Source organism: Salvelinus sp. IW2-2015, linkage group LG16 (assembly GCF_002910315.2).
Source record: "Salvelinus sp. IW2-2015 linkage group LG16, ASM291031v2, whole genome shotgun sequence".
In the NCBI taxonomy this organism is placed as follows: domain Eukaryota; kingdom Metazoa; phylum Chordata; class Actinopteri; order Salmoniformes; family Salmonidae; genus Salvelinus; species Salvelinus sp. IW2-2015.
The window spans coordinates 4,655,907-4,677,296 of record NC_036856.1 but is presented as its reverse complement, the minus strand read 5'-3'; the positions used below and the strand labels follow the sequence as shown (position 1 = coordinate 4,677,296).

Genomic DNA, 21,390 nt, shown 5'->3' with positions numbered 1-21,390 from the left:
TGCGAATGACAGGGATGAGGGCTTTGTTGGGTTGTCTGAAGTAAATCCTTCCCGTCTGACTCATTAAAGAAAAAGTATTCCTCCGGTACCGGGTGAGTAATCACTGTCCTGATATTTAGAAGCTCTTTTCGGTCGTAAGACACGGTGATAGAAACATTATGTACAAAATAAGTTACAAATAACATGAAAAAACACACACAATAGCACAATTGGTTAGGGGATTGTAAACCGGCAGCCATCTCCTCCTGCGCCATTTCATTATACCATGGAGAGAGAGCATTGCGCGTTTTCATTTTCAATGAATATTGATTACTCATTTATTTGTCTCTGCCTGCAAATCATCTTCCTAAAGGTAGGCTATATCCTATATGTGACTCGTTTCAGGAAACTATGCGTATTTCACGCGTCACTACTTCACAGGAGAGCCATTTGAATGTAAACGGTTTATTTATTTATCTAAATGCGTTTTTTGGCAGAAATGCCTTCTGGAACATGTGAACTTCCATGTGCCTTAATATAATAACCTCGAGACTTCCTTAGATTTTGCTATCTTTAAAATACGGGAAAAAAATGTTAAAGTATGAGCTTAGTTGGTTTAGCTCCGGAAACAGGCAGCAATCTTCCCGCTAGCCATGATTGGCTGAGATAATGAGTGGGCTGGACATGCCAAGAGATGAGTTTTGATTTGTCTGCTATGTAGCACGCTTCTGTCTATAATATGAGCTGGTCAGTATGTGTAGGTAATCCTTTCTAAGGCAGCTTTTTTGAAAGATATCACGTAGTAGAACTGCATAAGTGTTGCTCTCCACTTTCTGGAGGACCGAGGTTTGAAGTCACTGGCATTTGAGTATGATTGCTAAGGAGATGGAGAAAATTCTGGCGTTTGATTGCAAATATGCAGACGGAGTCGAAAAGAGAACACACAGAAGGCTGTTGTATAAAACATKTGTCTCCGGATTACATCTTCAATCTAAGGGAAACCATGGCATCCGTGACAGTGGGAAAAGCATCCATCCATGTTTACGGGTAAGAGAGTCTAGCTAGCTACATTTTCAGATATTATACGTTTCTAATTTTGTGCAGAAAGTTTTTATTTCAAGTTAGTGTACTGTTAGCTAGCTAGCTAATGTTAGCTGGCTAGCTAGCTAATGTTACGTGTATGATCTGTGTAGTAATATTATTTCATATCTCAGAGCCATTTGCATTGCTAGTTATTAGCCTAATATTAGCTAGCTAACATTTACCCTGGTCGGTTAGCTACCTGCAGATTCATGCAGGGTAGTAACGTTATGAGTTGGGATTATGGTTCATTGTTTAGCTAGCTAGCTACATGTCTAAACAAAGACTCCACTATGCAAGTAACTATTTCAAAGGAATGTTCATGATGTCACTGCGACAACTGTCGATCGATGTAGCTGGTAAATTCGCTCGGGCTATCTACTCCGATTTTAGAGCAGGTCTCCGGCTGGCAAGTGAGCTGCGTCACATACGCCTAAAATAACATTGCGGGACTGTGATTGGGTTCGGGAACCAGTTCTTGCGGTAGCGTGTGGGAGTCGAACGGAAGTCAGACCTCTACTCTGAACAGAATATTTGCTGAGCCTCATATTTGCTGAACGCTCATTACTGCACAGGCAGACTTTTCTGCTTCTCATTCTTCCTCCTTCACTCTTCCTCCTTCTCTCTTGCTCTCTTTCCCTCCTTTGCGCTCTCGCACTAAATTTCTTGCCCTCTCTTTCTGTTTTTGATTCTCTCTCGCTTTCGCTCTCTCTCTCTATCTTTTTGATTCTCTCTCTCTCACCTTCCTATTCCTCACTCTCTTGGAGGTCCCCGGCTCCTTGTCTGTGCAACTCAGAGACAAGGACTCAGTTTTTCTTTATTTTCGAACTCTCATTAAGTCTCTCTCCCCTCCCTAGTTTTTAAAGCCGTCCCCTCAGTGTGGGGGGGGGGGGGTCTACAGTACCTGCCCATGCTTGGAGCGTACCACTCAATACCAGCATCACACTGTGTGTGTGTGTAGGGTTGTGACGGTCATGACATTTTGTCAGCCGGTTATTGTCATGCAAATGTTTAGCATCTCCAGGCCTCCACGCATTCAAGCCACTGATGCACGCCTTTTGGAACATGTACATTTAAAAAAGTCGAGTGAATCCATTTAATTTACACCATCACAATAAATCCATTATTTATTTTAGGCAGGTTTAAAGAAACCTTATATGATGAAAATGTATTTCAGAAGAACAGATTATGAGTTGGCCTACTGTATGTTATATGGCTACTGTATGTTATATGGCTATGCGCCATGCCATAGGCTGTAAGCTTGTTCATTTAGCAGACAAGATATGCTTATAAGTCAAATGCCATTATTTTATGTTACTTGATTTTATAGTAAGAAGAATATAATGAGCTTTGCCGAATAAAATAGAAAGGATATTTGTCCCATTCAGAGCGAGTGCGCATATGAAGTGGCTATGTTATAGACACATCCTATGTGTTTTGATCAAATCACTTGTCTGATGCTTTTTGAGCTCTTTTTGATGAAATAATTAAAACACACAAATTACTAGAGGGAGTCCAACTGCAATTGATTTGTGCCGGTCTCAGACTGCGCTGTGGAGAAGAGGGGGGGGGGGAAATGGCAGCGAGTGACTGTGTGACTAGCACCCGTTGTCTCTCTCGCACGGCGGTGAGATATTTTGTAGGTAATATGTCAGCCTATTAATTATGATTGGTATATTTTTTTCCCCCTATTACTAGGCTATTCAAAATCAAATACAAATTCACTGTAATTGTAGGCTAACTCTAAGCCGTCCTGCACAATCAATGCAACAACAGCATCACCTACGTCTATATTTTCTCTACCAGACTCATGGATAGCAAGTTTGGAGCATAACATAAGGTAACCAGTCCATCCAGTATGCATAATAATACAGTCCACAATCAAAGGCGATTTACTAGAAATGGTTTAATTTTGGAGTATAGCTTAAACCAATTATGTACCAAAGACATCTGAAATCTTTTTTTATATTTTTTATTTTTGCCGTGCGTAATATGTGGTAGGCTATTTAGGTTTTGTATTGTATACCGGCACAATTATTATTTGAATATTTTGTAAAAATTAGGGGGGGCTTGGGCTCATAAATGGCCTATGCATATGCATAAGCTCTAATATGCATATGGTTGTTTTGAATGAACCTTAGAAAGCACTGTCCATTTCGTTATGTTTGGCTTTGAAACAACATCCACAACGTCCATGTTTTCCACTCGGTTTCAACCTGTCGTTGAACTTCTTTCTTCTAATTGATCATCACAGGGAGGTGAGTTTTTAAAAGCATGATACTGTTTTGACGATAAGTGTTTGATGTGATTGTTAGATTGCATTTGCATTGATGTCAGAGTGGTTAGTGGGGCAAAAGAGCCCTGAGTGCCAGGCCATTAGTGACCTGATGGTCGTTTAGAGAGTTGGGTACTACCAACACATGTCCAGAGTGCATAAGAGGAGATTAGCGTGACTCAACGGTCACCTGGAATTTGACTGCGGTCGTGACTCATGGCTCATGTTTGTGTGCCTGTGTGTGTTCCTGAGCCCTCTCCTGCACCTCCACTCTATCCCACCACTCTCCTCTTTTCCTTTTTATCTCAGTGTGGTTCCTATTCGTCTCAATGCTTCTCTCATTGCTTTAGCCCTCTCCCTTAGGGCTGGTCTTGGGTTGTGCAACGAGGTGTTTGTGTGTGTCTCAGCGAGCGTATGGTGGCTACACAGGCCTGGAGTGTACCAATCAATACCAGCGTGTGTGTGTGAATATTTTGAATGCGTGTTTCTCCATGTCCCTGCTTCCCCATCCCTGCAGTGGGATGTCATTAGAAGCAGCAGCGCAGTCAGTCTGTGTCCCAGCCCTGCTCCATCAAGAGACATGTTCATAATAATATAGCATTTCAAAAGCACATTCCCCGTGCTCAATGTGCATCAGGTAGAAAGTTCAACACAAAAAAACGGCATCAATAAGTAGAAACTACGGTCACAATGCATCAAAACATTACCTCCTAATTACGACTAATGTTCCATTAGCCATCACTCTACTGCTCTATCTATAAAACCCATCCTTTACAGTCTCTCTTTATCTGCTAGAGAACTGCTTTCTTTTTTAGAATGAAGCCTTTACACAGCCCGTATGCCTGGGCACAAAAACAGAGAGGCGGTGTCCAAAATGGCACCCTATTCGGTACACTCCTTTTGATCCGAGCCCTAGTCAAAAGTAGTGCACTACACAGGAAATAAGGTGTGATTTGGGAAACAACCAGAGCCTCTCCATTATAATAGAGAGGGGTTGTCATGCTTCAGTAGCACCTCTTGATCCACTCTCTAGTCTCCCCTCCTAGCAACCCTCTCAACCATCTGAAAGATATCTTTTCCTCCTCCCCTCTTCTTCTTCTCCTCCTTCTCCCTCCCCATCATCTCCCTCTTCTTACACATGCCCCTGTGAGGAAAAGCAATATTTCCTTGTCACTCTTTAAAAGTAAATTTACTCACATGGATGCACCCCTCAACTCTGTTTAACTGTGAATGTGCGCTGTGCGCGTACACACATACACACACACACACACACACACACACACACACACAGTACAGTATATGTTTTACTATCCTTGTGGGGACCTAAAATAGATTTCCAGTCAAAGTCCTATTTACCCTAACCCTTAAGTTAACCCTAACTCTCAACCTAAAAAAACCTAGCCTTTGTCCTGGGAAATGTCCCCACGAGAGAGAATTTTCCTTTTTTTACTATTTCTGGTACCCACAAGGATAGTAATACACACACACACACACACACACACACACACACACACACACACACACACATACTATCCTCCTTCTCTTTTTGAAATTGAATAGTTTTCACTTTTGGGGTAATTACAGTATGTTAAACTGTGTGCAAGGAGCTGTTTGCCTAACCCCCCTGTGCAGCCACTGTGAAATTAACTCCATTCCCCTCCAACTCTGCTCCCATCAAAGTCATATTTCCCCCCCGAAGATCTGCTGTCAGATGCTTTAACGATTGGCTGGCTGTTTGCGAAGCATCGAGCAGAGAGTAAGAAAAACTGCTAAAAAAAAATAAATGTTAAGGTTGGGTGGAACAGACTTTAAAACGGAGCAAGAGCCCATTATTAATTCATTGTTCGCTCCTTTTTGTGGTTTTATTGGGTAGTAGACGCTGTTTTTGTGTCTTCAGGTAGGAAAGAGATGAGAGTTCACTTAAGAGAGACGTCAGTGCTACAGTCTTGTTACAATGTAAGTGTTTCATGAATGAATATTGGATTGGGAATAGTTCTAATCGTCTAATCAATGATATCGTGGTCATCCAGATTCATGCTGATCATTTCAGTAGCCTGGTCCCAGACCTGTTTGTATTGTCTTGCCAACTCCTCTGGTCGTTGTCACGGTATTTGGTAACATAGAATAGCACAAACGGATCTGGGCCCAGGCTATCATTTCAGTTGTGTAGTTTAACATGGATATGACAACATTATTTTGCGTTAACTCAGCACATGTGGCGTCCCCAGTCAGCACAAGACGTTGAAAAGCAAACAACCAAAAATATGTCTTTTCAACGTCCTTTTGTCCATAGGGATAGGAGGGATGGCCTTCTATCCTACAGTGCATTCTGACAGTATTCAGACCCCTTGACTTTTTACACATTTTGTTACGTTACAGCCTTATTCTAAAATGGATTAAATAAATGTTTTTCCTCATCAATCTACACACAATACCCCATAATAACAAAGCCAAAACAGGTATTTTGAATATTTTTCAAAGATATTAAAATTTAAAAACAGATACATTAGTATTCCGACCCTCTGCTATGAGACTTGAAATTTATCTCAGTTGCATCCTGTTTCCATTGGTCATCCTTGAGATGTTTCTACAACTTGATTGGAGTCCACCTGTGGTAAATTCAATTGATTGGACATGATTTGGAAAGACACACATCTGTCTATAAGGTCCCACAGTTGGCAGTGCATGTCAGAGCAAAAACCATGCCATGAGGTCGAAGGAATTGTACGTAGAGCTCAGAGATAGGATTGTGTCAAGGCACAGATCTGGGGAAGGGTACCAGCATTGAAGGTCCCCAAGAACACAGTGGCCTCTTCATTCTTAAATGGAAGAAGTTTGGAACCACCTCTTCCTAGAGCTGGCCCCCTGGCCAAACTGAGCAATTGGGGGAGAAGAGCCTTGGTCGGGGAGGTGACCAAGAACCCAATCTCTGTGGAGATGGGAGAACCTTCCAGAAGAACAACCATCTCTGCAGCACTCCACCAGTCAGGCCTTTATGGTAGAGTGGCCAGACGGAAGCCTCTCCTCAGTAAAAGGCACATGACAGACCACTTGGAGTTTGCCAAAAGGCACCTAAAGGACTCAGACCATGAGAAACAAGATACTCTGGTCTGATGAAACCAAGATTGAACTCTTTGGCCTGAATGCCAAGCGTCATGTCTGGAGGAAACCTGGCAACATTCCTACGGTGAAGGATGGTGGTGGCATGATCATGCTGTGGGAATGTTTGTCAGTGGCAGGACTGGGAGACTAGTCAGGATCAAGGGAAAGATCAACGGAGCAAAGCACAGAGAGATCCTTGAATAAAACCTGCTCCAGAGCGCTCCGGACCTCAGACTGGGGCGAAGGTTGACCTTCCAACAGGACAACAACCCTAAGCACACAGCCAAGACAACACAGGAGTGGCTTCGGGACAAGCGTCAACTTCCTTGAGTGGCCCAGCCAGAGCCCGGACTGAACCCAATCAAACATCTCTGGAGAGACATGAAAAAAGCTGTGCAGCAACGCTCCCCATCCAACCTGATAGAGTTTGAGAGGATCTGCAGAGCTTGTAGCGAAGTAATACCCAAGAAGACTCTCGGCTGTAATCGCTGCCAAAGGTGATTCAACAAAGTAGAGTAAAGGGTTTAAATACTTATGTAAATTTGCCAACATTTCTAAAAAAATATATATATTAAAAAAGGGGTTTTCTTTGTCGTTGTGGCGTATTGTGTGTCGAATTTTCTTTTTTAAATCAATTTTAGAATAAGGCTAGGCACAGCAAAATGTGGAAAAAGTGAAGGGGTCTGAATACTTTCTGAATGCACTGTATATCTGCTCCAAATGTCTCTACTCTAATCTTAACCCATCTGCTCTGTCATTCCCTTATGGACATGAATACCCGAATCAAGACTCAAACAACCATATGTCTTCTGGCTGTTACCAAATACACCCCTTTTTTTATAATGACCTTTGGATATTGATTGTGTTTCCTTGATGAAAGAGTTCTCCAGATGAAAAACGAACCCAATAGATGTAAGATAGAGTTTGGATGTATTGGAATTCAAGTTTCAGTAGTTTCAACACACACACACACACACACACACACACACACACACACACAGGAACACCAAGTAGCTCTCTCTGCCTTTTGCGACAGGGCTGGCTGAGAAAAGAGACATCAAATTAGTATCGACCGTCTGTGGCACTTCATGCACAAAATCAAATTTGCTGCTACTAATGTCCTCTTGAGTTGTTAGCAGGCGGGGCAGCAACAGGCCTCCTGGTTGGATATCTGGCGTGCATTCTGAATCCTTTTTAGAAGACATAGACAGGTGACTTTCCCAAAGTCATAAAGATCGTCTTTAGCACTAGATCATCTTGGTAGGCAATGGACGAACGATCATCTCTTTATGCAATTTTTTATTTTTGTTTTGTTTGTTTTTTTAAACCCAGACGAGTAGAGGATAGAGAGAGAATATGACTACTCATGTCTGTTGAACTACAAGGTCTCTGTATGCTTTATTGACGAAGATCTTGATTCTTCATAGAAATGCAAGGTTGTTGCAGATCAATTGGTTTAGCTGTGTCAGCACGACCTAGGTTGTAATCCTTAGATATCAAAACCCAGATGAATTTAATAGCCGTGAGCAACAATAGTGAACACTGATGTACTGTGATTGATTTAGAGTTTATTCTACAGGATATTGATTTTGTATTTTGAACATGCTTTGATGACTTTGGTTCCCTTGGTAACCTAGTTGAATGCATTCATGGTTTAGGTTAAAATTACAAATGTCGCTTACAAAATTCTATTTGCCCGTACCCATATCCTCCCAATTCTTAGCCATTCACAAGAATACCTCAATAGGATACGTTTCAATCTTATTCATCGTGATCTAAAAAAAAAACACAGTTTCCCAAACTCGGTCTTCCAAACTTGATGTAAAAGACTAAACTGATCCCGTGTCAGCACTTGTACTCAAACAGGCTTCATGCATATAGACTATGGTCAACATGACAAAATAGCATTTTGACAATAGCTGGTAGTTGACCCCTGTTACTAGTTTGTCGTCTACAGACCTGCTTCCCTGTCCATGTGTGTTTTAGTATAAACATAAAAATCTGACTTGTTTCTTCAACATGTTAGACGCTGTAGCGAGGAGAGGAGGCGTGGGTTTTAAGAAGACAGCCCGTTGAGGGGATGCGTTTATGCCATGTGGTGTTACATCGCAATTAGATTGTCAAGTTCAGTTTGTTTGTGCTTCTGCATCTCCTGTGGCGTGTGAAGGACAGAGCAGTGAATGTAGGGTTTTGTCATGTTTTAATGAATTTCCTTTCATGTTTGGTGTGTGTGTGTGTGTGTGTGTGTGTGTGTGTGTGTGTGTGTGTGTGTGTGTGTGTGTGCATGCGACTATGTGCACTCATGTAGTGGCAGAATGTGTCTGTGATTTTTAACTAAATGTGTGTGTTCATTACATTACATATGGATGTTGTAGGCCTACATGTTCCCACTAGGGATTTGAAATAATTTCACTATTCGAATAGTATGATGAATTTTTGTCAGATATCCAGATAGTCGAAATACATGTGGATTTTAACCTGAGCACTGCTGAGCGAGAGGCTGGCGCTCTATTGCTGCAGCTGCTGTGGGGCTGGTGAGATGGGAGCGAGCAAGACGAGGTGAAGAGAGAGCTGCAGTACCCAAGGCAACTAGGCTACAGCCAAGACTTGCTAACTTGTAGCAGCCACAATGTTATTTATCATCCCATATAACGGTGCCTGTCTTGACTGGAGTAACCTAGAGCAGATAGCCTGCTAGGGTATAGCTACCTAGGGTAATTATTGAGGCCACATGATGCGCTTTCTACCCCCATTCAGATAAAACAACAGCCTACCTGTTGGTTGCTCATTGTAGCCTACTCCTTTTTAATTCTGTAATTTTATTCCATCTTGCATCCCATTAGTGAACTCTCACTCCACTTACTACACATTGAGCCTCTTTGCTGCTTTGGTTGGCCAACATGAACAACAAGCTACACACTTGGAGGCTACTACACTAAAAAAGTTTGTTTTTATTAAATTAATATTTTGAAATGTCACGGTATATCCTTGTATGTAACAATGTCACATGGATATTTTTATGTCATTTTAGAAACGCATTTTCAGGGTTAAAATAGGCCTATCATTTTTTTGCGGTGCACAAATGAAAACTCGCATATGTTCGAATGCTAACATCTGTTCAGATATTCGAATAACCGTAATAATCAACTTTGCCGCGATCTCACTAGAGCACTCGCACGTCACTTGATCCCCCCCACACACTCCCAAGACTTAGACCCCCCCCCCCCCACACACACACACAGACCAGTCGAACACTTACCTACAAGCTTTTCCTCAAACTGTCAAATATTCCCCCACGCAGCTCCTGACTCCTCTCAACAGTAGTAGTAGTAGCAGCAGCAGCAGTAAAAACAATCTCATCTCACTGCTGAAGAGAAAGGGAAAAGTTCACAGACCTTTCATTTACTCTGTGTTCTTTGTTTGTTTATTTCGGTCTGGCGCTGGCAAGGAGACGTGCCGCTGCCATGACAACAGTGGTCCAGGGAGGATGTAATAGAGGTAGATGTGATGATTGCCTGATGATTGTTTGAAGGAAGGGCTCATCTGTGCACACACACTCGCACAATACACACACACACACACACCTGACAAAGGCGTGTGTTAGTTAGAGAATGTGAGAATCCCCAGGGGGTGCCAGCAAGGTTTTCTTTTGATTCCCGTGAAGAGACACACACACACACACACACACACACGACTTATTAGCATTGTAATATTGACATCAACACCATTATCCCAGAAACCCTAGGCTCACTCCAATTTGCATAGTGCACCAACAGATCCACAGATGATGCAATCTCTATTGCACTCCACACTGCCCTTTCCCACCTGGACAAAAGGAACACCTATGTGAGAATGCTATTCATTGACTACAGCTCAGCGTTCAACACCCTAGTGCCCTCAAAGCTCATCACTAAGCTAATGACCCTGGGACTAAACACCTCCGTCTGCAACTGGATCCTGGATTTCCTGACGGGCCGCCCCCAGGTGGTAATGGTAGGTAACAACACATCCGCCACGCTGATCCTCAACACTGGGGCCCCTCAGGGGTGCGTGCTCAGTTCTCTCCTGTACTCCCTGTTCACACATGACTGCACGGCCAGGCATGATTCCAACACCATCATTGACTTTGTTGATGACACAACAGTGGTAGGCCTGATTACCAACAATGATGAGATAGCCTATAGGGAGGAGGTCAGAGACCTGACCGTGTGGTGCAAGGACAACAACCTCCCTAGTCATAGACTGTTCTCTCTGCTACCGGAACACCAAGTCTAGGTCCAAGAGGCTTCTAAACAGCTTCTACCCCCAAGCCATAAGACTCCTGAACAGCTAATCAAATGGCTACCCAGACTATTTGCATTGCCCTCCCCCCTCCCCACGCTGCTGCTACTCTCTGTTATTATCAATGCATAGCCACTTTAATAACTCTACCTACATGTACATAATTACCTCAATTTCAAAAAACACCGGTGCCCCCCACACATTGACTGTACCGGTACCCCCTGTATATAGCCCCGCTATTGTTATTCACTGCTGCTCTTTTAATTATTTGTTATTCTTATCTCATACTTTTGGGGGGATTTTTTTTCTTAAAACTGCATTGTTGGTTAAGGGCTTGTAAGTAAGCATTTCACTGTAAGGTCCACACCTGTTGTATTCGGCGGCATGTGACAAATGGCATTTGATTTGATTTGAAACGTCTGCATGTTGGCCCTCTTCTACCTAACGGTGGTGTATTCCCCTATCTGCCCACCAGGTGGCAGTCTAACACAGCTGCATCTCGCCATATACTCCAGTAGATGTCTTTCTATTCCGATCACATAAACAGGGCTTTGGCCAGAGGGATGGTGAGGCGCTAGTTTTGCTTTCCCTAAACTGGAGGAAATAATTGTGATAATGATGATGTTAATAACAAGAGCAATGAAAGCTCTGAGTCTCTAATGCGGATGGAGAGAGCTTTGGCCTCTCTTCTTCTCTTGTTTTCTGATGATTTCATTTGGAACAGGGGGGGAATGGAGCACTACAAAGATGACTACAAAGTCCTCAGTCATTTGATTTCTCCAAGATGTTTTTTGATGAATTCCCTTTTAATGTTTGGAGTATTAGCCGAGTTAAGTGTGTTTTTGTGTGTGTTCGCGCGTGTGTAATGAGGATTTATTTTTTTTAAATAAATTTTACCCACTTTTCTCCCCAATTTTCGTGGTATCCAATCGCTAGTAATTACTATCTTGTCTCATCGCTACATCTCCCGTACGGGCTCGGGAGAGACGAAGGTCGAAAGCCATGCGTCCTCCGAAGCACAACCCAACCAAGCCGCACTGCTTCTTAACACAGCGCGCCTCCAACCCGGAAGCCAGCCGCACCAATGTGTCGGAGGAAACACCGTGCACCTGGCCCTCTTGGTTAGCGCGCACTGCGCCCGGCCCGCCACAGGAGTCGCTGGAGCGCGATGAGACAAGGATATCCCTACCGGCCAAACCCTCCCTAACCCGAACGACGCTAGGCCAATTGTGTAATGAGGACTTTGACAAGAGAACTAAGCATAATAAGCTTGAGTATTCTCACTGGTGATAGCAGACTTATGTCTTTGGAGAGAGACGTGTATCTGGATGTGTAAAGTGGAGGTGAACTACTGTCTGTCTGTGTGTGCGAACAAGAGGTATAGCATTGTCCATTTCCTCTCCTAAAGACTGTAAAAAGAGGAGGAGATGGAGTTCCCTTCATTTCGCGCCATATTCACTCTTCTTTTCTCCCCGCCACCCACCTTATTTTCTCTCTTCTCCCTCTTTCCTTCCGTTCAGGTACGCCATCCCACCTGAGCACGGCAAGAGGCTGGAGAGACTGGCGCAAGGTAAGACTATCCTGGCGCACGCATACACACTGAGACAGACAGCCTTGATTCATGTTAAACAAATATCCACCTGATAGTGACTATAGAGTGGCCTGTTAATTGTCTGGCCTCTCCATCAACTGCTGTTAAAACTAGCGCGATGCAATGGAAAAGGCCTTTAAAAGGCCGACGACGCAGAGAGTGTAGCCTTCCTCTTCACATTTCTCGCTCCTTCTTCCCATGAAAGAAAATGCACTACAGACTCCTATGCCCTTTTTGTTGTGGCTGTGAATAACGCTTAAAACGGCCAGTTAATTTCTTTATTTAATAGCGCTTCAAGTACTGTACAACACGTTGTGTTGTGAATGGGTAAGAACGTCGTGGCGTAATGACGGTAGGGCTTGCACAATAGTCATATAGTCGTGTAACACACCATTATGGACAATAACTGTGGACTTAAGACCATCATCATAATTGTCTTAATACATATATTTTGTGTATACAGAAGTAGTAGAAAATATGTCTTTTCAAGTAGATACAGTTCACCCAATAGCAGTCTCAAACTTTTTACATGACTAAGTTTAAAGTTGGTAGTCATTTTACGAGCAGAATGGCACAGTCGGGAGGAAAAACTTCCTTTCCAAAAGTTTCAAGCAGTCGAAACCGTTCATTTTTTGAGGACGGGGGTGACACCAAAGCTGTGTTGTATTCGTTAGGTATGTCGTAAATGTCTAGAATGCTTTGCTTGTGGAGCAGAGGGTTACACATTGTTTGGCTCCTCAGATCACTCACTTTGTAACAGGTTTGCTCTTCGCTACTGTTGGTTGTATGCAACCGTACATAACGCCAATGTAACAGCAACGCAGATAGTCGTAACGCCAACGCCAACCACAGCCATGCATATGCTTACTTCCCACGCTTATGAGATGCTTTTTTATCTATTTTAATATGTTGTAGTCCATTCCATATGCAGAGTAGCTGTATGAACAGTTACACAGGACCACTAGTACAAAGCATCACACAGACATCATCACACATACCTGACGTTACACAAATAACTCAGCCAGTCACACCTGCTACCACTATCTCTCTCTCTTATCACGTCATTTCGGTCACACCTGCTACCACTATCTCTCTCTCTTATCACGTCATTTCAGTCACAGCCTGGTTCTTTTTTTTCAGGGGGNCGTTGTCATGTCAAACAACACTGTGTTCAAAGTGCCCACTATCATATACTATTAATAATCATTCTACATCCATGATTCCAACAATTCACCCAAGTTTAAAGCTTAGATTTTTTTTGCCCATATCGTGCAGCTCTGTGGCAGTGTGGAAATGATCTCAAATGAGTGCAGGGAATGCAGAAATTMATATTTTTGGTTGAAGTTTGATTGAACAGTATAAAACAATCAGAATGGAGAAAGCCRCATTTGAAATCGCTTAGAAAAATCACTTAGGAGAGAGAACTTCATCTCAAACTCAAAGGACAAAATGAAGCTTAGTTAATATTGCCCCGGGGAGAGTTCCACACTGCCGGCTGAATTGTAATGGGGATTAATACGCAGGCTTCGCCCGCACATTATTCACCTTTTATCAGCTCGCACAGCAGCCGCCAGAGAAAACGCCTCTTTGAGACGAAACAGGCTCTGAAACAATGCAATGAAAATGAAGGATGAAATGGGCCTCGATTATACTGTCAGTTATATTAAAGTTTAACTGGGCAGACGGTCTATCCATCCTTTGAGGCGCAGCACAGACTGCTCATCGGGAGAGCTGTGTGTGTGTGCGTGCACGTGTGTGTGAGAGAAACATATTTTTCCCTTGTCTAGTAAGTTGAAGGCTTCAAGAAACTATTGATATACAAGAGGAAAGGACTGATTTGTTTTTGAAGAGGAGACTGGTCTTTGAGGCTATGGGCGTGAAATGAATTGTCATCTGAGGAGGAGTGAGGAAGAAAGACGGAAGTGAAGGGAGGGTTTTCACATGAGATCGGATGAGTTTATTTCGGCAACTTCCACCTCTCGCCTTCTGAAGTGTAAAAAGGGGGACGTAAAGAAGCCGTAGCAATCGAGAAAAGACAAAGAAAGATGAAATGGTATGACGCAGAAAATAAATAAATAAAGGCCCGGTCAGAAAACGGTATTGTGACGCAGCTGACACAAACTGTCACGTAATTGATTCGATATCATAGTGTGACATTTTGGCACTGGTTAAATTTTCTCACTCTTCACTTTGGCTTGCCGTGTAGTCTGGCCCGGGGACCTGCTGACGTTGACCCGGGGTCTGGCGCGGAGGGAGGGATTGTGGGACCAAAGAAAACTATTATGATAATTAAAGGCTTTCTGGGTGTGTACCACGTTGGACTCCGAGCACTGTGACCTGTACATCCTGCGTCTGACCGAGAGGAGAGCTCTTCGCTGATTACCTCCAACCACCAATGCCTTCAGGAAGTATTCATACCCCTTGACTTATTCCACATGTTACAGATTATTTTTCAAAATGGATTATAGATTTTTATTCTCACCCATCTACATACAATAAGTCATTATTACAAAGTGAAAACATGTTTTTAGAAATGTTTGCACATTTATTGAAAATGAAATATTTAATTTACATAAGTATTTGCACCCCTTTTCCTATGACACTCCAAATTGAGCTCAGGTGCATCCGATTTCCTTTGATCATCCTTGAGATGTCACTCCAACTTCATTGGAGTCCGCCTGGGGCCAATTCAATTGTTTGGACTGGTTTAGAAAGAAACACACGTCTATATAATGTCCCACAGCTGACAGTGTATGTCAGAGCAGAAACGATATCATGAAGTCCAAGTAACTGTCTGTAGATCTCTGAGATTGTGATGAGGCATATATCTGGTGACGGGTATAAAACATATTCTAGTTTGCAAAAAAACATCATAGGGAAAAGGAAAAAATAAGGAACTACCCAGACTCTACCTAGACTTGGCCCTCCAACCAAACTGAGCAACCGGGCAAGAAGGACCTTGGTCTGGGAGGTGACCAAGAACCAAATGATCACTCTGACAGAACTACAGAGTTCCTTGGCCCAGATGGGAGAATCTGCCATAAGGACAACAGTCTATAAAGCACTTCACCAATCTGGGCTTTATGGGAGAGTGGCCAGGCGGAACCAGTGGTGGAAAAATTACTCAATTGTCATACTTGAGTAAAAGTAAAGATACCTTGATATAAAATGACTTAAGTGAAAGTCACCCAGTAAAATACTACTTGAGTGAAAGTAAAAAAATATTTTGGGTTAAATGTACTTAAGTATCAAACCTAAAAGTATAAATAATTTAAAGTTCCTTATATTCTGCAAACCAGACGCCACAATTTTATTTTTTTATTGATGGATAGGCAGGGGCACACTCCAACACTCAGACATAATTTACAAAAGAAGCATTTGTGTTTACTGAGTCTGCTAGATCAGAGGCAGTAGGGAGGACCAGGGATGTTATCTTGATAAGTGTGTGAATTGGATCATTTTCCTGTCAAAATGTAACGAGTACTTTTGGGTGTCAGGGACAATGTATGGAGTAAAAAGTACATCATTTTCTTTTAGGAATGTAGTGAAGTAAAAGTTGACAAAAATATAAATAGTAAAGTACAGATACCCCAAAAAACTACTTAAGTAGTACTTTAAAGTATTTATACTTAAGTACTTTACACCACTGGACGGAACCCACTCCTGAGAAAGGCACATGACAGCACGCCTGAAGTTTGCGAAGAGGGACGTGAAAGACACTGAGAGTGTAAGGTAAAAGATTCTGTGGTCTGATGAGACAAAAATGTAACTCTTTGGTCTGACTGCAAAGCGCTATATCTGGAGAAATCCAGGCACAGCTCATCACCTGTCTAACACAAATCCTTGAAGAGTACATGCTTCAGTGTGCAAACGACCTCAGACTGGGGGGGCGAAGATTTAGGACAATGAGTCCAAGCGTACAGCCAAAGCAATGTTGGAATGGCTTCGGAACAAGAATGTGAAAGACCTTGAGTGGCCCAGCCAAAGCCCAGACTTGAATCACATTGAAAATATGTGCCGTTCACCGCCTCTCCAAATCTAATTTAACAGAGCTTGAGAAAATCTGCAACGGTGAATGGGAGAAAATCCCCAAAACCAGATGTGCAAAGCTGATACGGACATACCCAGGACGACTCAAAGCTGATACGGACATACCCAGAACAACTCAAAGCTGATACGGACATACCCAGAACGACTCAAAGCTGATACGGACATACCCAGGACGACTCAAAGCTGATACGGACATACCCAGGATGACTCAAAGCTGATACGGACATACCCAGGACGACTCAAAGCTGTAATCGCCGCCAAAGGTGCTTCTACAAAGTATTGACTCAGGGGTGTGAATACTTACATAAATGAGATATTTCTGTATTTCATTTTCAATACATTTGCCAACATTTTCTAAAATTATGTTTTCACTTTGTCGTTATGGGGTATTGTGTGTAGCTGGGTTAGAGGAAAAAAACTGATATAATAAATGTTGAATTCATGCAGTAACACAACAGAATGTGGAATACATCCAGGGGTATGAATACTTTCTGAAGGCACTGCATGTCTTCCGTTTGGGTGGAGAGCTTAGGCCTAAGTCCTGCGCTGTCTGTGGGTTATTCACTAGAGTGGGGTCATATGGTCATCATAAGCAGGAAGTCTATGTGAAACAGAATATAAGGTCCGTCAGATGTTATATGAATCCATTTTGGAAGATTACGCTCTTGCACTGCCTTGATTTTAAATGTTGTTCCAATTTCACATAACACTTCACAGTTCCAATTTCACATAGAGGAATACTATCCAATATGGATGCCACAACTGGTAAATTCAGACAATGGGTTTAGGGTTGAATATTTTCCCGGTATTTTACAAATGTTCCATCCCGAGAATATATAACTTTTCTCCTGGGTAACCCGGTATTTCCCACCAAAACCGGAAGTGTCGTTCAAAAGAATTCTAAGCACATAAATAGGCCTATTTCTGGATTTGATTAGAGCTCTGCTCGCAAATTCAAGCCAGATGCCACCTGATCCATACATTAAATACTTTTTATGAGCTCTACATTTAATGAGCCCAAGCCCAAAAAAAGCACAAATGATTGTGCCGTTATACAATACATACAGTGCATTCGGTGTGTATTCAGACCCTTTGACTTTTTCCACGTTTTGTTACGTTACATCCTTATTCTGCTGCTCTGTCTTCAACAGGACAGTGAGCCCAGTGAGCCCAATGAGCCCAAGCCTGCAGACAAAGCAACGCTGCTCTGCCTTCTTAACAACACTATCAACAAGGCAGGTCCTACAGGCCCTAGTTTTGTCGCACCTAGACTACTGTTCAGTAGTGTGGTCAGGTGCCACAAAGAGGGACTTATGAAAAATTGCATTTGGCTCAGAACAGGGCGGCACGGCTGGCCCTTTAAAAGTACACGGCGAGCTAACATTAATGACATGCATGTCAATCTCTCATGGCTCAAAGTGGAAGAGAGATTGACTTCATCACTACTTGTTTTTGTAAGAGGTGTTGACAAGCTGAATACCGAGCTGTCTGTTTTAAAGTACTTGCACACAGCTCGGACACCCATGCATACCCAACAAGACATGCCACCAGAGGCCTCTTCAAAGTCCAGAACAGACTATAGGAGGCGCACAGTACTACATAGAGCCATGGCTACATGGAACTCTATTCCACATCAGGTAACTGATGCAGTAGAATCAGATTTTCTTTTTTAAACAGGTAAAAATACACCTTATGGAACAACAGGGACTGTGAAAAGACGCACAATGGTACAGACACATGCATACGCATGGTTTGTAATATTGTTGTATGGTGTTATTATACATTTTGTATTGTAGATATGTAGTGGTGTAATAATGTTATGATGTACTGTTTTATCTTTTGTTTTATATGTAATGTAACTGCTTTAATAGGTTTGGATCCCAGGAATAATTCCGGCTTTATCAGGAGCTTATGGAGATCCCTAAGAAATACAAATTCAAATCTTTTTTTTTTGTCCTCATCAATCTGCACACAATACCCCATAATGACGAAGCAGAAACAGGTTTTTAGACATATTTGCAAATGTATAAATAAATGAAATATCACATTTACATAAGTATTCAGACCCTTTACTCTGTACTTTGTTGATGCACCTTTGGCAGCGATTACAGCCTCGAGTTTTCTTGGGTATGACGCTACAAGCTTGGCACACCTGTATTTGGGAAGTTTCTCCCATTCTTCTCTGCAGATCCTCTCAAGCTCTGTCAGGTTGGATGGGGAGCGTCACTGCACAGCTATGCTCTCCAGAGATGTTTGATCGGGTTCAAGTCCGGGCTCAGGCTGGGCCACTCCAGGACATTCAGAGACCTATCCTGAAGCCACTCCTACATTGTCTTGGCTGTGTGCTTACAGTCATTGTCCTGTTGGAAGGTGAACCTTCGCCCCAGTCTGAGGTTTTGAATGCTCTGGAGCAGGTTTTCATCAAGGATCTCTCTGTATTTTGCTCCGTTCATCTTTCCCTCAATCCTGACTAGTCTCCTGTCCCTGCCGCTGAAAAATATCCCCACAGCATGATGCTGCCACCACCATGCTTCACCGTAGGGATGGTGCCAGGTTTACTCCAGACGTGACGTTTAGCATTCAGGCCAAAGAATTCAATCTTGGTTTTATCAGACCAGAGAATCTTGTTTCTCATGGTCAAAGTCCTTTAGGTGCTATCATGTGCCTTTTACTGACTACCATAAAGGCCTGATTGGTGCAGTGCTGCAGAGATTGTTGTCCTTCTGAAAGGTTCTCCCATCGCCACAAAGGAACTCTGGAGCTCTGTCAGTGACCATTGGGTTCTTGGCCACATCCCTGACCAAGGTCCTTCTCCCCTGATTGCTCAGTTTGCCCAGGTGGCCAGCTCTAGGAAAAGTCTTGGTGGTTCCAAACTTCTTCCATTTAAGAATGATGGAGGCCACTGTGTTCTTGGGGACCTTCAATGCTGGAGAAATGTTTTGATACCCTTCCCCAGATCTGTGCCTCAACACAATCCTGTCTCGGAGCTCTACGTACAATTCCTTCGACCATACAGGTGTATGCCTTTCCAAATCATGTCGAAACAAATTAGAATTTCCCACAAGTGGACTCCAATCAAGTTGTAGAAACATCTCAAGGATGATCAATGGAAACAGGATGCACCTGAGCTCAATTTTGAGTCTCATAGCAAAGGCTCTCAGGTATCTGTTTCGCTTTGTCATTATAGGGTTTTTGTGTGTAGATTGATGAGGGAAAATGTTTATTTAATACATTTTAGAATAAGGCTGTAACATAACAGAATGTGGAAAAGGGAAGGGGTCTGAATACTTTCCGAATGCACTGTATCAATCAAAAACAGGATTATCTATTTTTGGATGCAATTTGAATAGAGTTGAGAGAGTGCTCGCGCTTGCACTGATTTTTAAAGTAACGATATTTGATTGACAGTCTGTTTTTAAAAAATCTGCAGCTGCGATTGAAAAAAAAAGATATCTTTACAAAAAGAAAATGTGACCCACGAAAGCAAAGTAGAGATGGGTAAATTAGACGCCCATTCAGTCTTTATATTACTGTAGCATAGACTATGCTATAGCAAATGCAGGTCTACCTGTCACATGAAAACAAGTTACCATGATGAGTTGATAGGTCTACATGCATTGTGAACTGTGCTCCGTACTGAGATGGTCTGTCCGTAGAGAAGCCATATCTAGACGTTGCATATAATTTAACAGTTCCATTTCACGCCATGCTGTTCATATAACTCATTTATTATAATTTACCAGTTTCTCACAGTTATTTATCCTGGGAAAAGGGAGTTGTTTTGGGTGGTAGATCCCGGTAAATCTCGGTAACCGGGTTCCCACCATTCAACCCTAAATGGGATGCAATTTAGTAATGTGCCGTTTTTTAATTTATTTTTTACCTGCAGGTTTCTTCCCAGGCAGTTCCCAGGGCTGTGACGCCTTCCTCCGCCACAAGATGACTCTCATCTCCCCATCCATATTGAAGAAGTACAGCATCCCCTTCGACAGGGTAGGTAGCAGGACACAGTTGGGGGGTTTGAAATTGGGGTCTGGAAAAGGCCTGTACCCGAATTCATAAAGCATGTCACAACAGGAGTGCTGATCTAGGATCAGTTGCCTTTTAGATTATAATGAATGGACATGGGGGGGACCTAATCTAAGCTCAACATCCTACTCTGTGACTCTTGATACATACAGCCCCTGGGCTCTAAGGTTTGAAAGCAACAGAATGGTCCGTCAGGGTTAATTGAGGAAGTATATGAAGTGATGTTACATTCTGTGACCACATCCATTTGACTGATGTCATACAATCATGTGTGACATTTAACCAATAACACATCTCTAACACCTCTCAATTTGACCATCTATATTTGACGGATATTCCGGTAATGCAATATAACTAATTTCATCACATAACCACTTTTAACCTGTCAAACAGCTCTCAGAAAGGAGACACTCGACCACCAAAGGCCGTTTTTGTAATAACCCCTCTGAGTGGAACCCTCTGCTGAACCACAATTGCACTTCTTCAACCTGTAYGAGGACATGGAAGCTTGGTTCAGCGCATGTCTGTGTCCCAAATTGGCACCCTATTTAGTGCACTACTTTTGACCAGGGCCTATAGGGCTAGGGTCAAAAGTGGTGCACTATATAGAAAACAGGGGTCCATTTGGGACACACACACACCATATGACTAGCTGACTCTAGCACCGACCGCAGATAAAAATTAACGGGGTGTATGAAAGCCTGCCATCGCTGAGCAAAGTGGAGGTTAATGGCACATTAGATGAGGATGGCTGGATGCTGAAGTTGGTGTCGGTGTGTGGGTGATCTCCTGTCAACCTACGGGACGAACGACAAGGAAATTGCAGCAGAGGAGTGGATGGATGGAGGACGTAGAAGTTCGCGCACATGTTAGCGTGTTCACATGTAGGCCTGCGCAAGTGTGTTGCTGACAGCTTAGCTTCTTCCGCTGTCCGACTGGCCCACACTGGGCTCGAACCAGTGATCCTCTGCTTCGCAATACACGTGACCGCCCCCGCCCCCCC

At 42.8% G+C, this 21,390-nt stretch overlaps 1 protein-coding gene across 3 annotated transcripts in view; it reads left to right on the top strand.

The window, feature by feature from the left end:
- The window catches only part of kdm4b (lysine (K)-specific demethylase 4B), an 80,752-nt gene that overhangs the window by 19,811 nt on the left and 39,551 nt on the right, over window positions 1-21,390 (top strand). For 2 of the 3 annotated variants that reach the window (XM_024004191.1, XM_024004190.1), the window contains exons 6-7: window positions 12,238-12,287; window positions 20,248-20,351. In XM_024004191.1, the coding sequence (XP_023859959.1) occupies window positions 12,238-12,287; window positions 20,248-20,351 (154 nt within the window). Of the gene's footprint in view, window positions 1-12,237; window positions 12,288-17,509; window positions 17,972-20,247; window positions 20,352-21,390 lie in introns of those variants that run through there. The other variant, XM_024004192.2, reaches the window with a different exon arrangement.